Source organism: Rutilus rutilus, assembly GCF_951802725.1.
Source record: "Rutilus rutilus genome assembly, chromosome: 17".
In the NCBI taxonomy this organism is placed as follows: Eukaryota; Metazoa; Chordata; class Actinopteri; order Cypriniformes; family Leuciscidae; genus Rutilus; species Rutilus rutilus.
Genome location: NC_140230.1, coordinates 26,651,367 through 26,676,874, shown reverse-complemented (window position 1 = coordinate 26,676,874; position 25,508 = coordinate 26,651,367). Strand labels below are relative to the sequence as shown.

General features: G+C 38.3%; 1 protein-coding gene across 6 annotated transcripts in view; it reads right to left on the bottom strand.

Moving 5' to 3' along the window:
• The window catches only part of map7d1a (MAP7 domain containing 1a), a 45,569-nt gene extending 22,566 nt beyond the window's left edge, over positions 1-23,003 (bottom strand). For all 6 annotated transcript variants that reach the window (XM_084385906.1, XM_084385907.1, XM_084385909.1 and 3 more), the window contains exons 1-2: positions 22,604-23,003; positions 5,204-5,416 (exon numbers count right to left, since the gene is read on the bottom strand). In XM_084385906.1, coding sequence (XP_084242032.1) covers positions 5,204-5,416; positions 22,604-22,664 — 274 coding nt within the window. In that variant the 5' untranslated portion in view covers positions 22,665-23,003. The remainder of the gene's footprint in view (positions 1-5,203; positions 5,417-22,603) is intronic.
• Between the last annotated feature and the right edge of the window lie 2,505 nt (positions 23,004-25,508).

Genomic DNA, 25,508 nt, shown 5'->3' with positions numbered 1-25,508 from the left:
ATATATATATATGTATAAATAAATAAAAATAAATATTATTATAATAATATATATATATACATACACACATATACATACACACACACACACACACACACACACACACACACATATTATTTAAACACAAACCTGCACCTGATTTAATATGCACATTAAGACTTTAGACTACTACCACAGTCACAGTTTCCTATTGTTACGCCTTCCACAGGACCTGTAGTGTAGAACAAAGCAAAGAAAACAGCTTTGTTCCAATTACATTCAAACTAGTTCACTCAGAGTTCATCATTCATCAGCACTCCAATTTAAAACCTCAGAACTGACCCCATGTAATCTTTGTGTTTGCGTCTTATGAGCCACAAAGTCTAGTAAAACTTTTATCTGATGAACCAAAAACTCATTAATAATAATCATAAGACACCAGCAGTGTTCCTCTTCATGACTTGTGCTCCACTTTTGAGTATTTATAGAGCACGGGAAGCTGATGCGCAGAGTCTTGTGGGCCCTTACGAGCAGCCCATGTTCCCACTGATGAGTCACCGGGCAGAGACAGAAAAAGCAGAAGACTGACCCAGAAAGGGACTCCAGAGGGTCTGAGGCAGCGGAGTGGTGCATAATCACTGACCGTACCATCTCCTGAAGCGCTAAAAAAAACACAATCTGGATGAACCAAAATGATTTTACCATGGCTGGAAAGCTGTATTGACCAATTCAAGACCCTTACTATCCATTTTAAATGGCATAAAATCGATATCAAAATCAAAGTACAAACAGCAATTACAAAGGCTTTTCATTCTCTCAATAAAACCGCTGAACGCAACTGACAATATTCTCTCTGCTCCCTTCGAACGGTGGTGAAGTCTAACGGTAATGGATCCTGGCACTAACAGCATCATACCCTACAGTAAGAAATAGATATGGATATAAATATGCAAACAATGAAAGGCCAGCAGCGCTCATTACAAGTGGCTCTTAAGTATAATTAATTCTTTGGCCTAGTTAATCTATTACTTGTTCCAGCGCAAATCGATTTGGCTAAGGGCAAAGTTAAGTTTCATAACTTTATCTTTTTATTTAAATGAAATCCTGTACTATAACTAGTACTGCTTTTGTACTTTTGACAAACTATTTGCTTATGTTTATTTCCTATTGTACAAACTTCTTATTGTTTTATAATGGTTAATATTGTTTATTTAAATATTATTTTTCAATATATCATATTTTATATAAATAACATGCTGTATTTGGTATTGAGAAAGAGTCTGTTAGAGATTGTGATTTCGACTTCAGTGATTTTTGATTACGGATTGATTATTGCACATTAGATGGCAGCAAAGACAGTCTTTATGAGTGAGTAACAAAGACTTTTATATTGAAAGGGACTGAAACAAGGTTGCAAACAAGGACGTTGTTTTAACTCTAAACAACACATTATAAGAAGTAACTTACAAATGCATTGACTAGCGCTGTCATGGGAAATCCCCTTAAAGGGACAGTTCACTTTGAAATTAAATTTTGGTATGTTTTAGCTTACCTCAAGGGCATCCAAGATGTAGGTGTCTTTCTTTCCGCAGAAGTTTCAATTTTGATATTTTTAGGTCAAACCGTTCTTGTCTGTCAGTCATATAATGCAGGTCTATGGTCACTATCTCAAAGAGCATGCACAGAGAAGTCCAAATTAAACAATTCCCCATCGTAAGTACACATTGATGGCCTAAGACACGAAACGAGCGGTTTGTGTGAGAAAACGAACAGTATTTATATCGTTTTTACCTCTTGTACACAGCCACGTCCAAGTGATCTGAGGGCGCGGGCGCTTCGGTCTGCGCAAGCGCCGGAAAGCGCCGGAAATGATCTCTCGCGCGTGTACGTCACTCATTGTTTACACAGAGATTTCGGAAGTGTTAGATCTTTCACTGTGAAGATCTAAACATATTTAGACGTACAGGAAATCGTAATGGAAGACGATTTCGATATATCAACAGACAACGTTGAATTTTTTTCACAACCATATTTATTTGAACCAGAATTCACAGATCAAGAACTCAGAGCGATGGAGGAAGCAAAAAAATTCAACGTTGTCTGTTAATATATCGAAATCGTCTTCCATTGCGAGAGATAATTTCCGGTGCTTGCGCAGACCGAAGCGCCCGTGCCCTCAGATCACTTGGACGTGGCTGTGTACAAGAGGTAAAAACGATATAAATACTGTTCGGTTTCTCACACAAACCGCTCGTTTCGTGTCTTAGGCCATCAATGTGTACTTACGATGGGGAATTGTTTAATTTGGACTTCTCTGTGCATGCTCTTTGAGGTGGTGACCATAGACCTGCATTATATGACTGACAGACGGTTTGACCTAAAAAAATATCAAAATTGAAACTACTGCGGAAAAAAAGACACCTACATCTTGGATGCCCTTGAGGTAAGCTAAAACATACCAAAATTTTATTTCAAAGTGAACTATCCCTTTAACTGTTAAAATGACAAAGATATCGCTTTCCTCAGTGGACATTCAAACTGATTTTTTAATTATGAGATTCACCTAAAGAATATCAGCTAGATGCAGGTAATGTACTCACATAGCCAATCTCTCTCTCATAATACTCTAGTCTACATAATACAATAAGCTTCAATGAAGCGCGACTCAACGTTCCTTAGTTACTAGTTCTAAAGTGACGTTTTAGAATTAGTAACCGAGACTCAACTGTCAAACTGTCAACTTGAGATTTGAATTCGTGGCGGAAGGACGTAGTTCTGCACAAAAGAGGGTTTTTAAAAGACACTCTGTTGTTATTTCTTATTTATTTACACACTTGTGCCATCAAACTGTTGTATAAACAATATCACACTCTTAGTCGTGCGATATGGCTGTATATCATCACGGCTGTGATTGCCTACGGCCGAATCACAGCCGTGCTGATATAGAGCGATATCACACGGCTACAGTACTAGTGTGATTTTGCTCATATAAAATTGTAAGTAAAATGAAAATATGTTTGTTTTTGTTTTTTTAACAAGCCTGAGAAAAATTACTTACTAATTGTCGATTCATCACCTTAATTACAAAGGTGCAGTTATGATTCTAATTTACTAAGGGTGTGTAAGCCTTCAAAACTATAAATCTAATAGTAATCATAACTGGGAGGGAGCAAATCTTAACACTTCCTATGGTACTTGTAAAGTGTGTGTTATTTTTTGAATGCTGTCAGTGCCAGCTATACTTTACAATCTTCCCCAAACTTTTACTATGTTAATTTAAGTTGCATTTTCCAGACAACCAGAATAAAGGTGAACTGCAAATGGCTAGGTGAGAAAAAAAAAAAAAAAGATATATGACTCAGCATAGAGCATACAGTATGAGTCAATGTCTGATCTTCAGCTCTTCCCTTCCTTCAGGTCTCTTTATGTTCTTTCACATAACAAATTATGAGTGAGGCAGCAGCAGCAGCCCAGGATCAATATATGTCCATATTCTGTTGAACAGAGTGTTCGGTTTTACAAGAAGTTCAGCTTGACACCAGTAATATATTTTATGATGGGATAAGCTGAACTGTGCACAACCGGTGGCATGAAGAAGTCTAATAACATAAAACCGTCTGAGGCGAAATGATGACAAAATTTGACTTGTCAAGAAATTATTAGTCAATTAAAGGTAAAAATCTGAGTTAAAATGAAAAGCTAAACACTGTTAATGACAAATTAAGTAAACAAACTGAATAAATTCAGCTGGTATTTTCCTTTTAATACTGTTTTTTAATGCATTTATATTACTATGAAAATAAATAAATAAATAAATAAATAAATAATATATATATATATATATATATACACACACACATACACACACAATTTACATTATTCAAAAACTAAAACCAGATTTAAAAACAGGCCAAGGCTTCATCCATTCGAAATCTGGTCGCAGATGATTATACAACATATTCACTTTTGCATTAAAATAAATGTTTTGGTTAAATACTGCAATTTATTAGTTTATGGTTATTTTTGATTACTTTAGCATGGTTAAAGTGATTCTAATGTCAATTCACCACAGTTTTCCTCCCAAACATTTCCAGTTGAATGACTTACAAATGCTGTTCAAATCAGTACAAGGAACCATATAAAAAAGATTCTTTTGTGAATCGAACAACAAGGGCAAAATTACAATTGCATTTACAGTATCAAATACAGTAAGAATATCAAACACAGCTGAACCAGCTTTTCCCACATAATTACCCACCAATCACTCTACAACCACATCCTCGGTTATATAAAGAGGCAACAATGAAGTAGGCAAAGAAAAGCTGCTTACTTTCTCAAACCCAAACAACTCTCCCATTAACATGTGTCTACATGTTCTTGTACAAGTAAAGTCATTATACTATGAACGTGACTGAACCAAGGAGGAGGGTTAAATCCCTCCAGTTGGCACAGCTCTGTGAAATGTGATGCCCAGTCAGGTTTCATTGCTTCACCTCAGCTGATGGACCACAGGCGATTAGGAACTGCCTGTCGCCAGCCTCCACAAATCAGTATTAGCATCAACATTTACCTCACTAAACGGATCTGATTCTACATTAATGTGATAAGTCTGGGAGCATTTACAGAGGCCTGACTATGGAAATTCTTTGTTGGACATTAAACAAATGCCTCTGTAAGCTTTCAAGACTTTGGACAAAGGTAAACCCTCAATGACTGGCTCCTTTCTCAAGAGATTTCCTGAATGCTTCTCATGGAAGGGAAATTGTTTTGAATTGTGTTAAGCGAATATAAAGTACTTAAAAGGTGTATTACAGAATAATAATCAAAATGACTCTTTATTCGCCAAGTGTCTGCGCTAACAGAAGAAATACAGCTCATTCTGATTCTGAATCTGATCAATGTTACGTTGGATGTTAAATGGATATACCAGATTATGGAGGTCAAACAAGTCAACAAGCACCTCAAGCACCTTAAGCACCTCAAGATGGTATCCAACCCAACCCGGCTTGATGCAGCTGATCAACCTTATAAATCAACTAAAGACCAGCTTCAACTAACTAGAAACCATGTAAACCCAATGACCTGGCACTGATAATGCTTCTACTTACATTCTGATCTTTTGGGGTAAAAAGGTAATAAAGAGGACTGTATCTAATGAAGAGTATCAAAACCAAATATTGAACTTGTCTTAAGATAAATGGCAGACAGTCTTCAGGATACCCACCTTTCCTGGGTTGAGGGCTACAACTTGACCTCGGAGTAGGTGTCGACTTAGGCGACTTTGGAATGACGTCTGGTCGTGTCGGGGTAACTGACTTCCTTGCGGTGTCCATCTTTGTAGGCCTACTGGCTTCAAGGCCTGTTTCTGTTTTTGAAGGGGTGTTGACTTCCTCGGAGCTGGGATCACTGGGATTGGCCTCAGGAACAGCTGGGGGATCTGAGACAGAAGACAAAAAGAGTGAGAAACTTCAACCGAGAAGACCAGTTGAACTTCATTCCAAAACAACAGCAAACACTCAAGTGCATTTGTCTACTTGATGTGTGATTACACAGAAGAGTCATTCAAAGTTACATTCTGTAGAGATTAAATCCAGATCGATTTGTTTGATTTGCACACAATCCATAAAAGAATATTTCAAAGACTAAATGAGTAAGAGTCACATCCAGACGGCTCGATATGAACCTTAACTGCACTCCAGTGAATTGATTATTGGTAGTTTGAAGGATTGTACTGTCTCTTCCCTCAAGAACATCAATTTAGTGAATAGGGCAAACACAATCTCTATTACTGATGATCAGCATCTTCAAGACACTCAAGGCTAAACCATATGATACTTCCAAATACTTCCTGCAAATGGAAAACATTACAACTGCCAACTCATGGATACAAGATGACCATCCAAAACGCCACAATCTGAGAGTTTCATTAACATTCCCTGCAGTTAATGTCAGTATGTAAGGTTATTTTATTTCTAATGGTGGTTAATTTATGCAGTATCTTCTGCAGAATCTTAACATAGAATTTGGCAATGAGCTGCCTTAAATCGCAACAGATCATAACTTCCTAAGTCAAAATTCAATTGAAGCGAATTTAAGGAGCTAAAGATTCCAACCGCTGTTGATAAGCTTGTTGCTTTAATAGGCTACCTGGCTACTTGAACAGTCTAAAAGTCTAAATTTAACATTTTCGTCCAAGAAAACGAGCAAGAAAGCAAGTGCTGGGCTTCTGAGGCCTTAAACCCATGATGTCATGTCGAGAGAGTAAACACAAAGGGAGGAGGTTCAACAGATCACATGTTTTTCACTGATAAGAGTATGACCTGGGTTAGAGTCCAATGTGAAGTTGGCCAACATTAAAGACTGTAAAGCATCTATGTATAAACAGTGCGCACACACACACACACACACACACATGCGCACACGTCAGTGTGAGGTTGGGCAATATACCTTAAGAAAAAAAACTCGTTATTTTTCAGCTTTTTTGATGATATTCAGTACATATTTTAATTACTGTTGGTGCCAATTAGATGTAAAACACACAAAAAATTATTAAGCCTAATTTTTCCACACTGCTTTTCACCAAAAAAAGCTAAATTAAGAATTAATTTTTAATAGTTCATTAATAATTTTGGTTATGCATATAACATAGCAAATATATACAGTAGGTGTACTGACGAAACATGCAACCTATCAGAAAAAGAAAAAAAAACACGAAATATGTGATAACCACGTGAATATGATGCTGGTAGCACAATCTAAAAGGGAGCATTTTATGCGATCAATTTGTGCTACCTATCTGTTTTAATGGGAGAAGGGTAGCGCAAATCGTCAGAACACCGGTCAAAATTTGGAAATATTACTATTTTTTATATTTTTTTAATAAGACTCTTATGCTCGTAAAGCCTGCATTTATTTGATTAAAAAAATACAGAATAAAACAGTAATATTGTGAATTATTATTACAATTTAAAATAATGGTTAATATACTTTAAAATATCAAATGGCAAATTTTGGCAAAGCTACATTTAAATAAATGCTGTTCTTTTTTAAAACTTTTTATTCATCAAAGAATCCTGAAAAAAGTATCACAGGTTATAAAAAAAAAAAATACTACGCAGCACAACTGTTTCCAACATTGATAATAAATCAGCATATTAAATTGATTTCTGAAGGATCATGTGACACTGGAGTAATGATGCTGAAAATTCAGCTTTGATCACAGGAATACATAATATTTTAAAGTATATTAAAATAGAAACCCACTATTTTAAATTGTAATAATATTTCACAATATTACTGTGTTTTTTTCCAGAAATATTTTCAAATAAATGCAGCATTAGAAACTTCTTTCAAAAACAAAAAAAATAGTAAATTTTTCCAAACTTTTGATTGTAATTGTTAAATACTGTTGTTTATTACCAAACCATTTATATTTTCTTCACATTTTTATAAAAAATGTCTTCACATCATAAATAAAGAATATCCCATATCAACTTTCAGGACGTAAACAAAACAAATCAATCAAAGCTCAGAATCAATTTACTGAAACCGTTTAATTCATTTACCGACTCTAACTTTGTTTTTCTATGAAGATTTTAATCAGAGACATTTTTTTTTTAAACAATTGGGTTTTTTAGTACCTCATTAGAGGGTCACCTAATGTCTATGTTGTGTAAAATTACATAGCCAGCAAAACAGATACAACACAAATATATGATGGATATTCAACATATCATCTAGCCCTGGCTATACTACATCCTAGAGTAAAAATCAGCTTGGTCGAGCAAATATGAAAACATCCTGCTTTTACTCAGAGGGACGCCTGTGTTGTCTCTATTCTCTATTCAGCTGCCGTGAGGCGGAAGAGTTATTCTAACAACAACAAAAAACACATCAGTGGTGGCCTGTTTTATTCCTGGGAGATAGAACGGTATGGCAATGAATGAACGGGGGTTTGAGAGTTTTACAGGGACTAATATTTGGAGATCTGAGCAGGCAACTTCAGCTAAAGTTCTTCTTTACCCCTCAGGTGTGCTTGAGCCGAGATATGACTCTTTTTGATCCACCCTTGCATCCCTTTTCCTCTTGCCACCCTTTTCCTCTTGCCACTGGCACTGCACGCTGTCCATGAACACACTGAGCAAACGCTGCCATGCACTGCATTATTCATGTTGAGCTAAAAATACCATTACCACCAGACATGAAATGATAAAAAAAGACATTAGACACAAGAAAAGATCTGGGTTGTTGCATGCATAAAAGGTTGAAATTTAAACTAGGAGTCGGAGAGTAGCTGTACTTTGTCATGAAATCATCCCAGGTTAAATCTAAATCTGTAATGTGGCTGCTGATTTCTGTTGCATTATGCATTTGCTTGGTACTCATTATCATGTCTGGAAAATAGACTGATACTATAGAAATGGACCATGCTGTCAATCAAACAAGCAACTGACAAATAGAAAGGAAGAATTCTCAAACAGTAAATTACTCCAAATTTAATGACTCCAATTTCTATATGTGGTAGCAATGCTTAATGGTTAAAGTTGATACTGTCTGACCAAAGTGTGGACTGAGGGACTGATTTGGAGGGGCCAAAAGGGGACACATCTTGTGCCAGAATTTTACTATTGGTGCATCCCTGGTTACAGGCAAACATACACACATACATAACTACAGGCAAACATATTCTTAAGACAACTATAAAACAGTATAAAATTGTGTTTATCTGTAAAAATAAATGAACGAATGAAAAAGAAATACATTTTACGTCAAGCATATCTGTTGCTCTTTTTCAAGGACAATGTGTCATTACGTTGCCCTAAAACCACAGAAAACCCATTACATGAAGAGAGCAGATCAGTCTCGCCAAAAGTGTGCATTGATCCTGAAGGGAAGAGAGCTTGAGCAATGCTCTTTTTCAAATATGGAAATGAGACAAACAGGGAGCCGGAAGTGGAAGCAAGCAGCGACCGTTGAATCAAAGATCGGAAGAGGTGAGTGGGGGGTTGGGGGGAGAACAGAAGAACCGAGAGGCCGACTGAGAATGGATCTGCATCTCATTTGAGGCCTAATGAATTACCTCATCCTCAACCCCCCGGCCCCTCGCCCCTCACCCCGGATGGATGATGTAAGCAGGCAGGGCGCCTCTTCTGGGGGGAGTGTGAGGGAAAGGAGCAGACTCACTGGAAGCCCAGAGTAAACACCAGCTGCTGGGACAGAGCCAAAGAGAGAGAGAGAGAGAGACTATGATCTGTAATGGTGCTCCAAAGTTCTGACTGTCTGGAGTTGTTAAAACGTGATGCGTCAAAATAAATTTACTTAAGCATCTCAGACTCAAGCTTGAGGCGGGCGACCCAGAGCACTGCACAAGTGAACGACTGGCTCACTGCATGCCTGACGAATGCACTTAGGATTTGAATGGCTCACATCGGAGCTCAAACTAGTTTCTGTGTGTGTTTGTGTGTGAGGGAGTGTCTTGAGAGAGGAAAGGACAGATATGGGTGAGCTGTAGCAGTAGCTCAAGATTGCATTAAGTTTTTCAGCTTCATGCATTTGTTATGTTAAAGGGAAATAACATATACACTTTACTTAAGAAAAATACAATATTACATATTTTAATTGCACACACACACACACACACACACACACACACACACACACACTGTAAGTGGATGTAATAAACAATGATATGAAAAGTAGCCCATTTCTCATCTTATTTGATTATAGATTTCTTAAAAAAGTGGAATATGATGGGATGTAAACCAAAAAAAGATTTAAAAGAGACAACAAATGTTCATAAAATGAAAGGAGAATCTGCCGTCAGTGAAAAACTGACGTAACATTTGGGTAAAAAACAAAACGCTTAATTCTATATTAATGCAACAAGTTGCAACGTTGTTCGGCAAGATATAAACAATAAAAAAATGCATCTCTGTTGTGTGATGGCAATGATATCACATTCAAAACCACATTCATTGCTAAATACCAGTATCCCTCTACAAAACCACAGACAGTGAGGTAAGATGGCAGCATGTGGTTTGAACTCAGCAGGCGTTCTCTTGGGTCTGTACCCAGAATGCTCCAGCATGTTTTCGTCTAAAAGACGATTCTCAGAGGAAGTGACAAGGACGTACAGTATGTGGCAGGCCACAGCTGAATGCAATGATGGATGCCATGCCATTCATAACTTCCTGCTCTGTCGTCATGAAAGCAGCCATGTTTAGTGACTAGTGCAGTGTGTTAACATTCAAAACTGTAATTTATTCCTGTGATGGAAAAGCTAGGCTACATTTTCAGCATTATTACTCCAGTCTTCAGTGTCACATGATCCTGTATTTAGGCAGTTCAAAAGAACAGCACTGACATGAAATATTTAATCAATTAAATGCATCTTTGCTGAATAAAAGTATTAATTGCTTTACCCAAACTGGCCCCTACAACCTGAGAGCAGTTCTTAGATGCTTCGGTTGAGCTCTGGCATGAGAACCAGCATGAGTTTGGTGGAAAAACATCTATCAGAAACCTTCAACCGGTTAATTTTAAACAAGCGAAGTCCTAAACATCGATTCAAAACAGTCTGGAGATTCTGCTAAATTCAGTGTTTGGGTTTCCAACTCCACCCAACAATCTGACAGCCATTCCTGCAGCAGAAGCCTATTATGGGAACCAATCTCGTCCTCAGCCCTAAAGCACTTTCATGTACTGTGAACTCACTCACACTAAAGCAGGAGGAAACCAGAGCCAAGAACAAGATCTGCAAACTGAGAGCTAAACTAATCACATGGGAAAATAAAAACACAAGGCCTTATATAAACATTTACACATTTCATTAAATCAATGTTCAACCTCAACATGGAGACTATTTTGGTTTGGCCAGACAAAATGGTCAGTCATATGATTTGAATCAATTGCTAATTTTCTAAACTGTTAGCATCTGTATAGCTAATAAAAGTAGTGCAGTGGGCTGCTGGTTTGGCGGTCAAAGCAAAATAAAAACTATCAAATATCAAACTGAGGTCTAGTCAAGGTCATACTACAAGCTCCATCAGTGGTTTCTGATAATTCCAACACATTGAAATTTGAGGGTGAATGCATCTTTTTTCTATAGATCTGAATCACATCAACTTTAAAACATATTGACGTTGTTGCGGGATCCTGATCTATTTTCCTTCACAAATGTTAGGGAGGCACAATATATTAGTAACGTTAATAGTGTTGCCACGATACTTCGATAACTTGAAAATTATTGATATTCAATACCACGGGCCGGGGAAAACTGCCATATATACATACCACCATACAGATCATTTATTATCATCTCATAATGTTTTGATAATTTGGGTCATTTTGTTTTAATAGCTTACACACAGCACAGGGAGGCTTTATTTGAATCACTGAACTACATTTACAAAAAAAAAAAAGACAAGTAACCTAAACAGTCAGTAATAAAAGAACAACAAAATTAATAAACAAATTGCAAATGATAGCACAAATAAATACAATAGAATAAAGAGACAAATTAAATAAACATGGCTTTACATTTTTTAGATGGGTGTAACAGTATTCAGGTAAGAAAAACCACAGAAAGGAAAGTATCAAATGTAAAATAACACTGGATAGTTTTCATTGTAAAAATTAAATACAAATTAATGCTTACAATTGAAGTTACAAAACAAGATCAGCGAGCGATTTTCTTTGTCTTTTGTTCTTTGATTAACATGACAGAAATAAGCAGGTTTATTAGGCTGCTGTCACTTTAAAGCAACAACATGGAACTTTTCCTCTGCGGTCGCCCTACAGGTTGGAAGCGGAATTGTCCATTACCGCTGCCGTAAAATGATTTACGGTTACTGTCAACGCATTCTCATCCCCAAATCGTCACTTTCAAACATTCTTCAATATCCGACGCACAAAGCACCCTTACGGTACGTTCACACGGGGCGTCAGCGTCAACGCTTGACGGAAGGCGTGGCTGAAGTTTGGCACTGACGCCATGGTCATAGCAGCGTCAGCCAATGAAATTTAAAATGTATCCTCAGTTTGCTGCTCTTGAACAGGATGAACGTGATTGGCTGCCGCCTGGCTACTGTATTTGCATAGAGCGATCCTATTGGCTGACGCTTCCGTCTGCGGCGCTTCACTGGCGTCGCTCGCGGCAGAAGTTGAAAAATTCTCAACTTCTGCCGCGAGCAACGCCAGTGAAGCGCCGCCGACGGATCCACAATTCTTTTCGGCAACGCTTGACGTCACCCATTCAAAGTCAATGGGAAGCGTTGACGCTCACGCCCCGTGTGAACGTACCGTTAGCGTCAATATGAGACGCTTCGGTTATGGGTAGGTTTAGGTCTGTGGTAGGGTTATGCGTCTCATATGAACGCTAAAGGGTGCTTTGTGCGTCAGATATTGAAGAAATTTTGAAAGCGTCAGTATATGACGACTTGGGATGAGAACGGGCTGTTACTGTATATGAAGCATGCAGGTTTTTTTCATATGGGCAATGATAATATTATTAATCTTCCTCCTTTCATAATTTATACATGTTTAGTAGACTAAACATTTTAACTCAAACATTTGCGATTTGCATGTCGATTACAATGCTCAAATCTGAACGAGAATGATAGCGACAGCATCCTAACCATCTAAAACTAGCATGTTAGTGTTTACTAGCTACCAGATTGATAATTCGCTCATCTTCTAACGTTAGCTGATTCATGAAGATAAATGGAGGACCAGATAGTTTCCGTAACGTAGCCAGGCAGACAACAGATTAGAAAAACTAAAGATAGTATGCAAGCAATTTACTTACTAGTTCAACAGCATGACGGCCAAGTCAGCATCGGTCTGACGATAAGCTCACGCCAGCGAGCAAACGCTCGACCAATATTGATCCTCGTCCTGCCTTTCAGTTTATCACTCTCCCTTTTCCTCTTCCGACTCTACTCCGACAAAACCTTGGACTTCTTACGTTTCGCTGCTGCTTCAGCCATGACGAAAACAGACGCACGAAAACAAACGCGCTGGTTGGCCTGTCACGGCCGAATTTGAGGAAGTGAGGAGGAAGCGAAGTGACGTATGCCGTAAAGCAGTCGAATTTTGTAGTTCTTTTTGAGCTCTGGTTACTACCCGCACCCCGAAGTTACATAGTGCCAGTAAAAGCGATACAGACCCCGTCAGGCTCTGGCAGACGTGTCATTCAACCTATTGTAAGTCGATGTACCATCACAAGGGTCTTGGAAATATATTATGAAGGTTGAAAAACTACATGTTGTTACTTTAAGAGCTTTTGCACAGATCCACATACTGTAACACAACATGCGATTTCCCGTAACTATTTACGTTCCCAAACTGACCTCATTTACCTGAATACTCTGCAAGACGGGCTTTTTGACTTTTTGGGGTTTTTTTGTTGCATTTGACCATTTAAGAGCAATAAACAAAATGAGCTGAGTTCGTGAGAGGAGGCTGGTGTGTGTCAATTCGGCGCTGGAGAGAAGAAAGCAAGAACGTGCAAATGGTATTGGTGTATTGATACTGCAGAAAAGGAGTATTGGAACTGTTTCAGATATTTCAGTATCGATACAATACTGAAATATCAATATTTTTGACAACACTAACTGGTAACACATCGGTTATTTGTTACATATTAATTAATTTATTGCTGTTGGTCAATTGATCTCGGTCGATTCTGGATATTCTCATGTCCCCCATGCTGCCGTCTAACGGTTTTTAAAGTTAAAGTCTTTAAAAATGCTACTAATTTAATAACGATGTTAAATGTAATATTTTAGTAAAGTTCAAAATGAGTATCTATTTTTCATACTGAACATTATAATGTTGTGATGCATAAATTCACTTATAGCATTTAAAACGATTGGTTTTATTTTATGGCAATTTATTTGGATAAAAAAAAAATTAAAAAAAACTATTGGAACAACATGAACATAACATGAAAATTATTATCGGCATATCAGTTATCAGTATCTGATTCACTAAAGAAATGACAATAGAAAACCTGCATGTGAGAAAACAAAACAAGAAACAAAATTGAAACTCAGACCACTGACATTTAGTTGCGTCAGACCGACATTACAGCACAGATCAGCTGACTGTCACTGCATTCCGACTTCTCCCTGATATGATCTTCCCACCTCCAGAAGAAACAGACTGTAAATCCAGCCTTTTACAACATACAGCAGGGCTCAAAGCAGTACAGCTGTTTTCACAGTTGTTCAGCTGTTAAAAATAGGACACATCAAGACGTCAAAAACGTTAAATTCCCACACAGGGAATGTAAACCAAGCAAAAGAGTGACGGACAGGAAAGTCTCTGATGGCATTCCAAGGCTTCCTGTCTTTTGACCTTTACACCACATATGAGAGATGACAACGTGGCTGTAAAGATTCCAAATGAAAATAAAACCCAGCATCTATTTTTAAATGCATGTTATTGTGAACAATTCTTCACAATGAAACGCAAAAGAAAGAAATTCATACTGGTTTGGAACAACTTGAGGGTGAGTAAATGATGACAACATTGTTGGGTGAACTATCCCTTTAAATAAAATATCTTCCAGTGAAAACGACTTCTCTCTGGTGATGTTTGCTGGACTTCTCCAATCATTTAGTCTGCAAATAAAACCCTGCCCCTTTTTTACAATAGACTGCAGCACATATTCAGATCTGCCTCCATCCAATAAACAAACGATATCAGGACCAAGTTCTCGCTTTACTTTTTTTTTTTTTTTCAATAATCTTTTTCACTTAGATGCACGTCATAATTCAGAAGAAAAAATCTGTCTCTACTTCTTTTTAATTGCAACTTTGAAAGATAACGGCTCTGTTTCAAAATCAAATGAGCAGACTATACCTAGAAAACATTTTAAGGTTTACACGCATGTAATGCTTAGCAACATGTTAACATCAAACCAGGAAGATACAGCATAAGGGATTTCAGTCTTTCCCCAAGTAGATAGGATCTATACTTGTACGCCTATTACCCACATAAGGTCCCTAGCTACCTAAATGGCTGCAGAGTGAACTAACGTCTCTTAAACTTTGGTCAAAATCTATCACAATCAATTGAGGGTTAAGTTTCCAGTGCACTTTGCTAATGTATGCCGCAGAGAGTTGCTGCCTGTGTGTGAAGGGCATTTCAAATCAGTCACTTATGAGGGTCCATTTTAGATAGGATGCTGTCTTAGAAGGTGGATACCCATGTAGGCAACAGAAAGCAAAACAGCTCACTAAATAATCCAATGTTTTGGTTGATGATGTAACTAATATGCTCACGTTTATAACCAAAACATTTATAACTTTTCAGGGACTTAAAAACAGTGAAGACTTTAAAGACCCAACACGTGATATGCTGTATCTTATGTATCTTAAAAGCTGAGACTAATGAAGTGTGTAGTGAATCACTAAATAATATGCACAGCACTCTGAAGAGCTCATTAAAATCAGGAGTTTACATTCAATTCATTATTAAAAATTGTAGGCCACAGTATTAAAAGACCTGGAAAAAAACAACAATCTTATATTAGTTTAAGCTGGTATTCTGGTCTTCGCTAGTCTGTTGGCTGGTTTTAAAAGGGGTTTCGGGCACTTTTCAGGCAGTCAGGCTTGGAGGCCAGCGAAAACCAGCAACATGTAAGACCAGCAAACCCCATAGTTTAAGGTAGCATTTTTCAGCAGGGATAGATTATGAATTTTAAATCACAGTAATTTCTTACAATTCGTGGTTCCCAGTTTCTCACATTCTCCATTTTCCAAAATTCCTTGCATAACAAACATGTTTCCCACCTTTTCAAGCAATTTCAGCAATGTTAGTCTTTTTGACAAGTAGTCCCTCCAAGTAGACAAGAAGTTTTCTGATTGGATAATACAAGTGCCACAGAAACCAATTTGATTTCACAAGACACCCATTTCAGTGTATTCAGTTAAAAAGTAATGACTTTTTATATGTGGTCTTCCAAATAAAGCGGTTTTAACCGATCAACCATTTTCCTTAAAAAAAAAATACATCACAGCATTTAGTGCAATGGAGATGATGATCATGGCAGTGCATTTGATGAAGGTGTCCTCAGTCATATTCTGGTGCGGATGGATGCCTTTATCCAATCAGATTGGGAAAGGGGAAGATGGAAAGGCTCTGTCCCGCACTTCATGAGGACTGTTCATGAGGACTGTGATTTACACCATCTGGGTGCTACACGGGAAAGGAGACCTGACGTGATTCCATCTGTATGCATGCAGGCATGAGCTCTGGAATCTTGTCACACCGTTCCCTCCTCGTCCGCTCTCACTTCCCTCATTTCTCTCTCTCGCTCCTCAGCTGAACAGAAGACACACATTCAGTGAGGAATGTTTAGCATTCCTAGCACTCAGCGGCCACACCAGAAAACACAGCGCCCGCTGTAAATGACAAATATGAATGCTGTCTCCATGCTCGATGTTTGTCACATATCTGCAGTCTTAAAGGATTAGTTCACCCAAAAAATGAAAATTCTGCCAATTTCTCACCCTCATGTCGTTCCAAACCAGTTCATCTTCGAAACACAAATGAAAATCTTTTTGATGAAATCAGAGAGCTTTCTGTCCTTCCATAGACAGCCTACGCAACTGCAACTTTGAGAGTTCAAAAAGTTCATAAAGTGATCAGGAAAAACGTATCCATATGAATTGAGTGGTTTAGTCCAAATTTTCTGAAGACATTCGATCGCTTTTTATGATGAACGGATTTAATTTAGGCTTTTACTCACATATAAACATTGATCAGCGAACATAAGCAGAAGCTCAACCAAACCTGAATGAGCTCTTCCAGAAGCTCAAACGTGCTGCGTAACCAATGAGGTTCGTTCTCGTGTGTTAAACAGCTGCCAGTGTTTTTGTCATAAATTTCACGGAAATGTTTTACAGTGTTGGCAATACTTTTGTGATGGAAATCATATGAGGTAGGAGGAAAAAACAATACTTCAGTGCTTTTGTGAGAAAACGCAAAGTTTCTAGTGACCGTTGGCGAGAGAGCACAAAAAGTTTTCAGGGGAACGCAATAGCTTTGCAAGAGAACACAAAACATTTTGTGAGCCGATGCAAAGTTGCTAGGCGGAACAAAAACTTTTCTCGCAAAAGTATTACGTTCCGCCTAATGGTGGTAAGTGTCCCAGGGACATGCAATACTGTTAAGAAGGAAAGCAAAAGTTTTGTGAGAGAAAGCAAAAATATTTCAATATAATTTTTCCTCCCATCTCATATTTTTTCCATGATCATGTCCCCTTAGGGTCTCCACACTTGAAATGACATGAAAGTGAGTAAATTGTTACAGAATGCTCATTTTTAGATAAACTAACCCTTTTTCTTAGCCTGGGTGCCAGCCCGAACCCCGCCCACAACATTTTTTGGTCGGGATGTTCGGTCTGGACTCGATCCGTTGAGGAGTAATTATGCTCGGCTCCCAGAAGGCCGAGCCAATCAAATTGCCAGGGCGGGCTTTAATCGATGATGGACAGATGATCTGCGGTTACGTAATCACCCACGTCACCAAAGAGCGCTTGGGTTGAATTGGTTTTCAACAAAGATGACTGCAGCAGGAGAATTGAGATGTTTAGATTCCACTATCACGTCTGTTATAAAAGAAATCGACAGCGCATTCATTTTAAAATACGAACAGAGAACCGCAATCAAGGCATTTGTCCATCAGAAAGATGTGTTTGCCGTCCTTCCTACGGGATTCGGCAAAAGTTGAATTTATCAGCTGACTCCGATGGTCGCTAAGAAGATGGGACGCAATGAAAATCCTGTGGTCATTGTGGTTTCTCCTTTGGTCGCACTCATGGAGTGCTTTATTATTACTTTACTACTTCTTCCTGCGTGTGTGCAGTTGAGCTCTGTCGACAACTATCGCTCTACATACGTCACTTACTGCGTTGCTCTGATTGGTTGTAGGTCTATCCAATTGAGTGCAGAGTTTTTTTTTTTCTTGGTTCGGTTAAGACACGCCTCATAATCAAAGCCCTATGGAGCAGTATCAGACTCACATTCTGCCTAGAATATGAGTATGACGAAGTCAGGCTACCTTTTTCTAACAATTGCATATTGGAGGCTTCAGCATATTTGTTATGTAGAGGCAAAAGATTACACAACTACACAGGAATTACCAGATCCTTTATTCAATGCAAACTCTTGTATGCACTGTGGCAAGCAAAACGGATTAATACATTCAAGCCCCTTTCACACAGAGATTCGGAAAAATACACGGATAGTGTGTCCCGGGATCGTTTGATTTTGGTTCATTCACACTGCCAGTGATTTTCCGAAACTGTGAGTGCGTTCACACACATCCCGTAATGATCCCGTAAAGACACGTGACGTCAGGATGTGATAACTCCTGTCAGATGTCAGTTCTGCTGATAACTCCTCTTCGTCATTTCTACACGAAGACGAGTCCATACTCCCCAGTAGCACCACTGGGTTTGCCGAGTGGCTCGTTCCCCATATGCTGTATAGGTTGTAGTCGAAAGGCCCGTGCGTCATCACACACCCCTTACGGCACTGGTCCTGGCTTTTGTTCACACAGGGCGCGTTCCGGGACTGATCCCGGCAATGTTACTAGGTCCCCATCCCGACATCAATCCCGGGACGTGTTTGCGTTCACACAGAAGGCACTCTAGCAATTTTACGGCAATTTCCCGGGATCAGCGCGCTGTGTGAAAGGGCCTTATGTAAACTTATTTGACATGCAATATTACTGAGGTTGTGCAAATTGGATTATCAAGAGTCAAGCCTTCCTATTATGAATACAAAGAAAAAAAGAAAGAAAAACAATATTAACCAGTAACAGAATCTGGAGTATATGGCTTTGAAAATCCCTTTCCTTTACACTTCCTTGCCATTTTCTAGGTCTGACAATATTCAAATCTTAAGAGACGATTAATTACGCCCGAGACACACTTTCTAGGTCAGATTTGATGCAGTGGAGAACCAAAACTAATCCTCAGGCTAAATGTGCTTCATTTATCACTGGTGCATAACTGCATATGTGCATGAGTGTCAGAATTAAAGTTGGTGGTCAGGATAAATTGGATCATTTGATTGTTACATGCCAATTAAACATTTCCCCAGTAGGCTGTCGGCACTCATTTAATGACATCCAAGGTCAAAAATGTCCCACTCTTCTAATAAAGGAACAAAATAATGTGCCAACTGCCAAATGGAACAGCATTTTATCTTAATTGCACAATACATTTTGCAAAGTCATAGCATAGTTTCTTCCTTCTGTTACAAAGTCATTAATTGTGTCATTCTAAAAAAGGGGTAATTTTCTGCTCATTACATAATAGCCACTTGGTTCAAGGTTGTGAAACTGAATATTGTTTCTCGGGCGTGACAGAGAGGGGTGTGTGTATACAAATGTGTTTTGGGGGTTGTTACATGTTACACAACAGAAACTGGCCCCGGTCAGTCTGACAATCTCTTTAGCCTCCCTCCACAGAGCTGACAATTGATTAAAACAGGTTTGTTGTGACACCAAATATCGAACTCCAAATAATACTCACTAAGCAAAAAACATGTCATGGATCGTGCCTCCAAAAGCAACCTTTTCTGAGAAAAAAAAAACCAGCCTGATCAAACTGGGGTGGAGGAATAACTTAAAATATCATATAGCCTCACAGCAAAAGCGTTTTAGATTATTAACATAAGACTTGTCTCGGCTAATACAGAACGCTATGGACTAATATACTATTTCAAATGGATATCCACTTACTAACAGCAGCCATCATTTATTGACCACAATAAATTGCCATTTAAATTCCCCAAATGTAAATACATCTCATTTGCTGTCAGTAAATGATTAGATTTCAGTCAATCACTACTCTCAATTGTCATTAGTTTGCTATTAGATTTCACTGAACGTATTTTGGGATATTACATTTAAAAAACGCTGGATGGAAATGCCAAGATGGGCATAAATTCTAAAAATGTGCATTAAAAAAACATATGCTCTCAAATAAGCCAGATACATTTTTTATCAGATAAGTAGACATGTGCATGAACTATACATTTACCGAATAAATGCCTCGATCCACAACAAAAAACTCACGTGACTTTGCCACAACAGTGGATATGATTCACTCTCAGAAAAAAAGGTACAAAAGCTGTCACTGTGGCGGTACCTTTTCAAAAGGTGCACCTTTGTGCCTAAAGAGTGCATATTAGTCCCTCAAAGGTACATATTGGTACCAAAGGTGTACATATTAGTTCCAAAAGTGTACATATTAGTACCTAAATGGTACATATTAGAACCCCTTTGAAGGGTACTGTCCCAGTGACAGCTTTTGTACCTTTTTTTCTGAGAGTGTTGGATAACTGGCAGAACAGATGGGATGAAAACGGGGCTTTATTCACAAACGTTTTATGCAATATTCCAGTTTTGCTCATAAGTTAAATTCACAGCTTCGGATGGAAACATTGCAATCTATGAACCTTAATGTTTCAAGCACATAAAAGACAGATTCTCAGGTTAGCAAAGGGAGACTAAAAAGAAAGAGGACCAAACAGTGCAGACAGTTGGGGATGTAAAACGGAAGGCCGGGGGAACTGAGCGACACTCATGCCTGAATGCAGACCTAAAGAAAAGAGAGATTAGAAGATGCTCTTCAAAAGTCCTGACAGGGCAAAACTCAACAGAGCAGACCTCGTCAGACTGAGAACGCCTCAGCTCCCATTCAGGCCATGCCTTTAACATTGACAACTTAAATTTACTTTGTATTTTCTCTCAAACAATAGAATAATGGGCTCCTAAGTGTGCACTAGCATGCAATGTGTCTTTGGTATAAAATGAAAGGACAACGAAAGGTGATTAATCAGTCTAAAGACACAAACAGAGCTCTCTTATAAAGGATAATATAGAAAGTTAATGAGTAACAGTCAACAGTGAATGAAGTCCTAAATGCAAAGTACTTAAACACAAAATACCCTTTTTGTTCAGGTTCTAAAGAGAAAGAAATTCAAGCTCACTTTATGACAAAATGGTCTGTTCAAAATGTACATTTTTGCAAGTGACTATCAGGTCATTGAGTGTTTTAACCTAGTCTCAAGAGGCATGATCCTCATGGTCAATGAGTAATGACTCATCTGCAATAAAAGGATGGCCAAGTCGAATTAGTTCTGCATGATATTCATCACTAATCATAAAACTGCAGAGGATCACCAGTGCAAAACAGGTAAAAAGATGGATTAAAATCCAGTATATCTGCAAGGAGTTACATACTAACTGAATATTCAGCAAAGACAGAAAAGAGAAACAGATCTGAGGTAGCCTATAGTTTTACCCAAACCAATGCTCAATTATAAAAGCCAGAAAAAAGCAAGCAAACCTTATGATGCTGCAAAAAGGCCTTCATGTTACATAACAAACTATCCTGATTAAAAGCAGCAGCCAAACCCCAAAACCTAAAGATGTCCATCTTCTCGGGAGCTCCATTAAATGACTGTAATTTGAATTGAGAAATAGATTAACTGCCATGTTACAGTATATTCATGCTTATCCAGACATGCATAATTGCAGGGTGTATCTTAATGGCTGATCTCTCTAGCTGTTACCATGGAAAGTAGGCTATCATCCAAATCATGAAGATCATATGGTTCTAACTTCTATTTATTTGGTAACTATTGGCGTCATTGCCAAGATGACTTGGTCAACAGATTCATTAGAAATCACTTGCATATGATCTGCAGCTTTTTAAGCGTTTGATGACGAATCAATCATTGTGATCAACTGGAAATTCGTCTTTAATCATTTTATATTCATAGTTAAAGACATAATGAGTGACGTCACAGAAAGAAGCCGGTGCAATAATCAATCGTCATAATAATCGCAGATAATGACAGCAAAACACCATGCTAGTTCGCAGACCATTGCAGCATAAACTTCTAACTCATAACTAGTATTGTGTGAAAAACTTTGTCAATATGTATATGGATTGTGAATTTCCTGCGTGAATATCTCATGATTGAGCTTGAATCACTGGAACACGTCACATATACCACCATAAACACGTCATGCATTAGATAAAAAAAGATGCTGTAGTAACCTGTATAGTATGACATAGACAAACAAATTAATAAAAATACATGTTTATCTGTCTATTCTTAAATAAGCACGTTACGTTATAAGTAAATGCAAAATACATGTAAAAAAATAGGCTACCACTATAGAACAACTCTGCAATACGTCTCTAAGACATTTCCTGTCCGGTGTTAAACATTTAGAAAACGTTTTTAAGATGTTTATGATTTAGAATGTATGTAAAACTGATTTTTTTTTTAAAGATGTGTGTACACAGCAGATGCTTCCCAGATGAGCCGCTATTTAAAATACATATTGGAGACGTACGTGTGCTATCTGGGGGAAGTCCTAGCATTCTTTATTGTTATTATTATTTCATTTTAATAAACTTACTTTGGAATGTGTAATTGCATCTGAGGTCAACGCTTACCTAGCAGTTTTCGTATTGTTCCGCTACTAATATATATTTTGAACGGATATTGTCGGTGGAAGGTAAAAGCAAGGCTGCATTCACATGATCACGAGGAGGAGAAATACAGATTTAACATAAACGCCGACTTACGTGTTCCTGATGGTGTCAACTGATTTATCCCCGGTTGTGTGTCAAGATGGTTGAATTCCATGTTTTTCGATAAAGATAAAGATTTTTCTCTCTAAAATGTATTCATTCCTTCCGTGAGACAGGGAGAAACTTTCTTCAATCGCCGGATTTCCACAGGCACACGAAACCGATCCCTGTTTCTGCTCAGCGCACACAAAAAATCCCTAAAACAATAAACTGAAGTGTCTTGGTAAAATATTATGGATACGATGGACGCATGTAGAGCCCGTGATTAAAGTCCAGTCATAAAACCGTAGATTTGTCACGGCCTCATGAAGCGGTGAGATTCAATAAACTTTCTGACACACAGCGGACGCCTGTGTGCTCCCTCTGCCGCTCTGAAGGTGATGGCATGCGGCTCATTGTGAGCTGAAGACCGTCCCAACTCGGCCTCCAGTGTGGAATGTACCACATTATACGTAGGGGTGGATGTAGAATTAAAGTAATCCCTTATTACCCGCGATGGTTTGTTAATACGGTTTGGAAATTTCAAATCTAATCAAAAGAAGTAGAATATAAATGATTTGGGTTTTTTGTTACGGTTACAAGCTCACACCTTTTAAATATTGTTACCTATGTTACCTGTCCAACCTGTTTTACATCAGAAGGTTTCGTCTGCCTGCGTCTCCAAAATGTTCAAACTGCCTAGTGTGACTCAATGGACTGAACCAATAATTTCATCATAGAAGAATGCTGCTGTAATGACTATTTAGAGAGGTGTTTTCTCTCTGAACCCATATCACATGTTGTACAGTGTCTGAGACTACCCTTGGGGGGGGGGCACCAAAAAATGTGTGTGAAAAGTAGAAATTTCATGTCACACTTTTGCCATAAACACCCATGAAATCAAAACTGGAAAAACGCAAAAAATATTGATGACTCATACTGCACTCACTTATTTTATCCAATCAAATGCTCTCTAGGAGAACATCACTCCACCACCTGGCCAACAATGGTGCTCATGCCCAAATAAGACTCAAATCAGATGATAAAATGACCAGCAGGTTGCACAACTTCAATGTATTTGTTTTAATGAAAGATCAAAGTATGTCACAATTATATTGAATCAGAAGAAATAAGTTTCTCTTTTCCATCATTGTGTCTTCTTTTCAGTTCAACATAATCTAATATATTCTGAGGGACAAAACAATGATAACAGGGGGAAAAGATGTTTTGCTGAATCCATATGAATTACGAAGCTGCTGCTCGCCACCTGTAGAGCCCAGCTGGCATCTGCTCAAGAGAGGATAAGAGTGGACGCTATTGAGGGGAGAGGGGGTTGGTGTTGGAGTGAGATTGGGGGGTGCAAATGGCACGCTTGAGAGGGGACATCCCGTCCCCCGAAAAGACCAGTGGGACTCCTTTGTGCAGCTGTTGGCCTCTGTTAACACAAACCCCCCAAGAGCCACCTGTCACTGCAACTGGAAAGAGTGATCTGGGGGGGGTTAGAAACTTGGGGCAGGGGCTGAGGAGCCCCAATAAACACTATCCATCCGTCCGTCTGTCCGTCCGTCCGTCCGTCTGTCTATCTGTAAGGGCCCTACAGTCAAGGCAAGGGTTTGGCAAGGCAACTTTGACGAACTTTGCTTAAAGTTAGTCTTAACATTTTTTAATCTCGGTTCATTTTAAATACTTCCTTACATTCAAATTTTAAATTCAAATCACCTTCGGGAATTGAATTGGAATTTAAACAGCATTCACAATTCATTGTTAAATGCCGAACAACCATGTTCTAGTTATATGGAAACATATAATAATTTCTTGATCATACGTGATACTAATAATTACAGTATGAACAGACCTCATTCTGAACTAAACTCTTGCTGCAAAGCTTTATGTAATATTAAAATGAGCTCAAATGAAAAGATACTAAAATTAGCTGCAAATCTGCTAATGCATTCACAAATCCCACTATTCAATAACCTCATGTTCTTCACTTGCACTGTTCAAGCATGACGCTAATCGAAAGACTCACTCAGAAACTGGTTTGAGAATAAACGCGGTTTGACAAAGCAGAATAGTGCAGATTTGTTTAATTGAGGACAATTTTGTGACTACACTGATAATGTAATTGTAAACAGCATTTCATTATAGAAAAAAAAAAATAACAAACCCAATGCCATTCACAAAAAAGGCATTGTGAACTAAAGATGTGAACACACACAATATTTATGTCTCTGTGGGCGTACACAAACTTAAACACATTCTAGGCAATATTTTCTGATGGCTTTGTTGAATTTGATAGCTGAATAGAGGCTGGACCGTGAGGGACATCCAACCACGGGTTCTGAGTGAGAAACCAGTCTGGTTTAACTATTTTCATTGTCAAGAGAAGAAAGTGATATATATAAACAAGAGGAATTTGGAAACGAGAAATTTCTCAAGAGAAAATCCAAATGTCTACAATGCAAATTCTAAGGACTTTTAGATTATTTTCAAACATCTAAACATGTTTTATTTGCACGGTACAATTCAGTTCGATTGCTATTTGACATCTAGCGGTTTGTTCCATTGCTACCATTCTTAACACTGGGCTTAAAACAGTTTTATATTCTCGGTGAGGCTCAGGTTCAACAGTGTGAGTCTCAAGAAGCCTGTCTATTGTCCTAAAGAACCCAAGGGTCAGCATCTCTGCATGGTGCAGGGTCATTAGTGGCCCCTTAATAAAATCACAATAACAGGAATGCCTAGAATGCACCCAGATAGACCTTCAGTCTTCCTAGTCTTGTTTTTTATGTGATGAACGTGGTATCAGCCAACTTTAGAACAATGTTAGAGAGAGAATGATGTATTGAGAAGATGTCTGGGCAGTCTCATCTGTTCATTGTTTGAAACACTTCTGCCAAACTGTCCTGCCTTCTAGAGT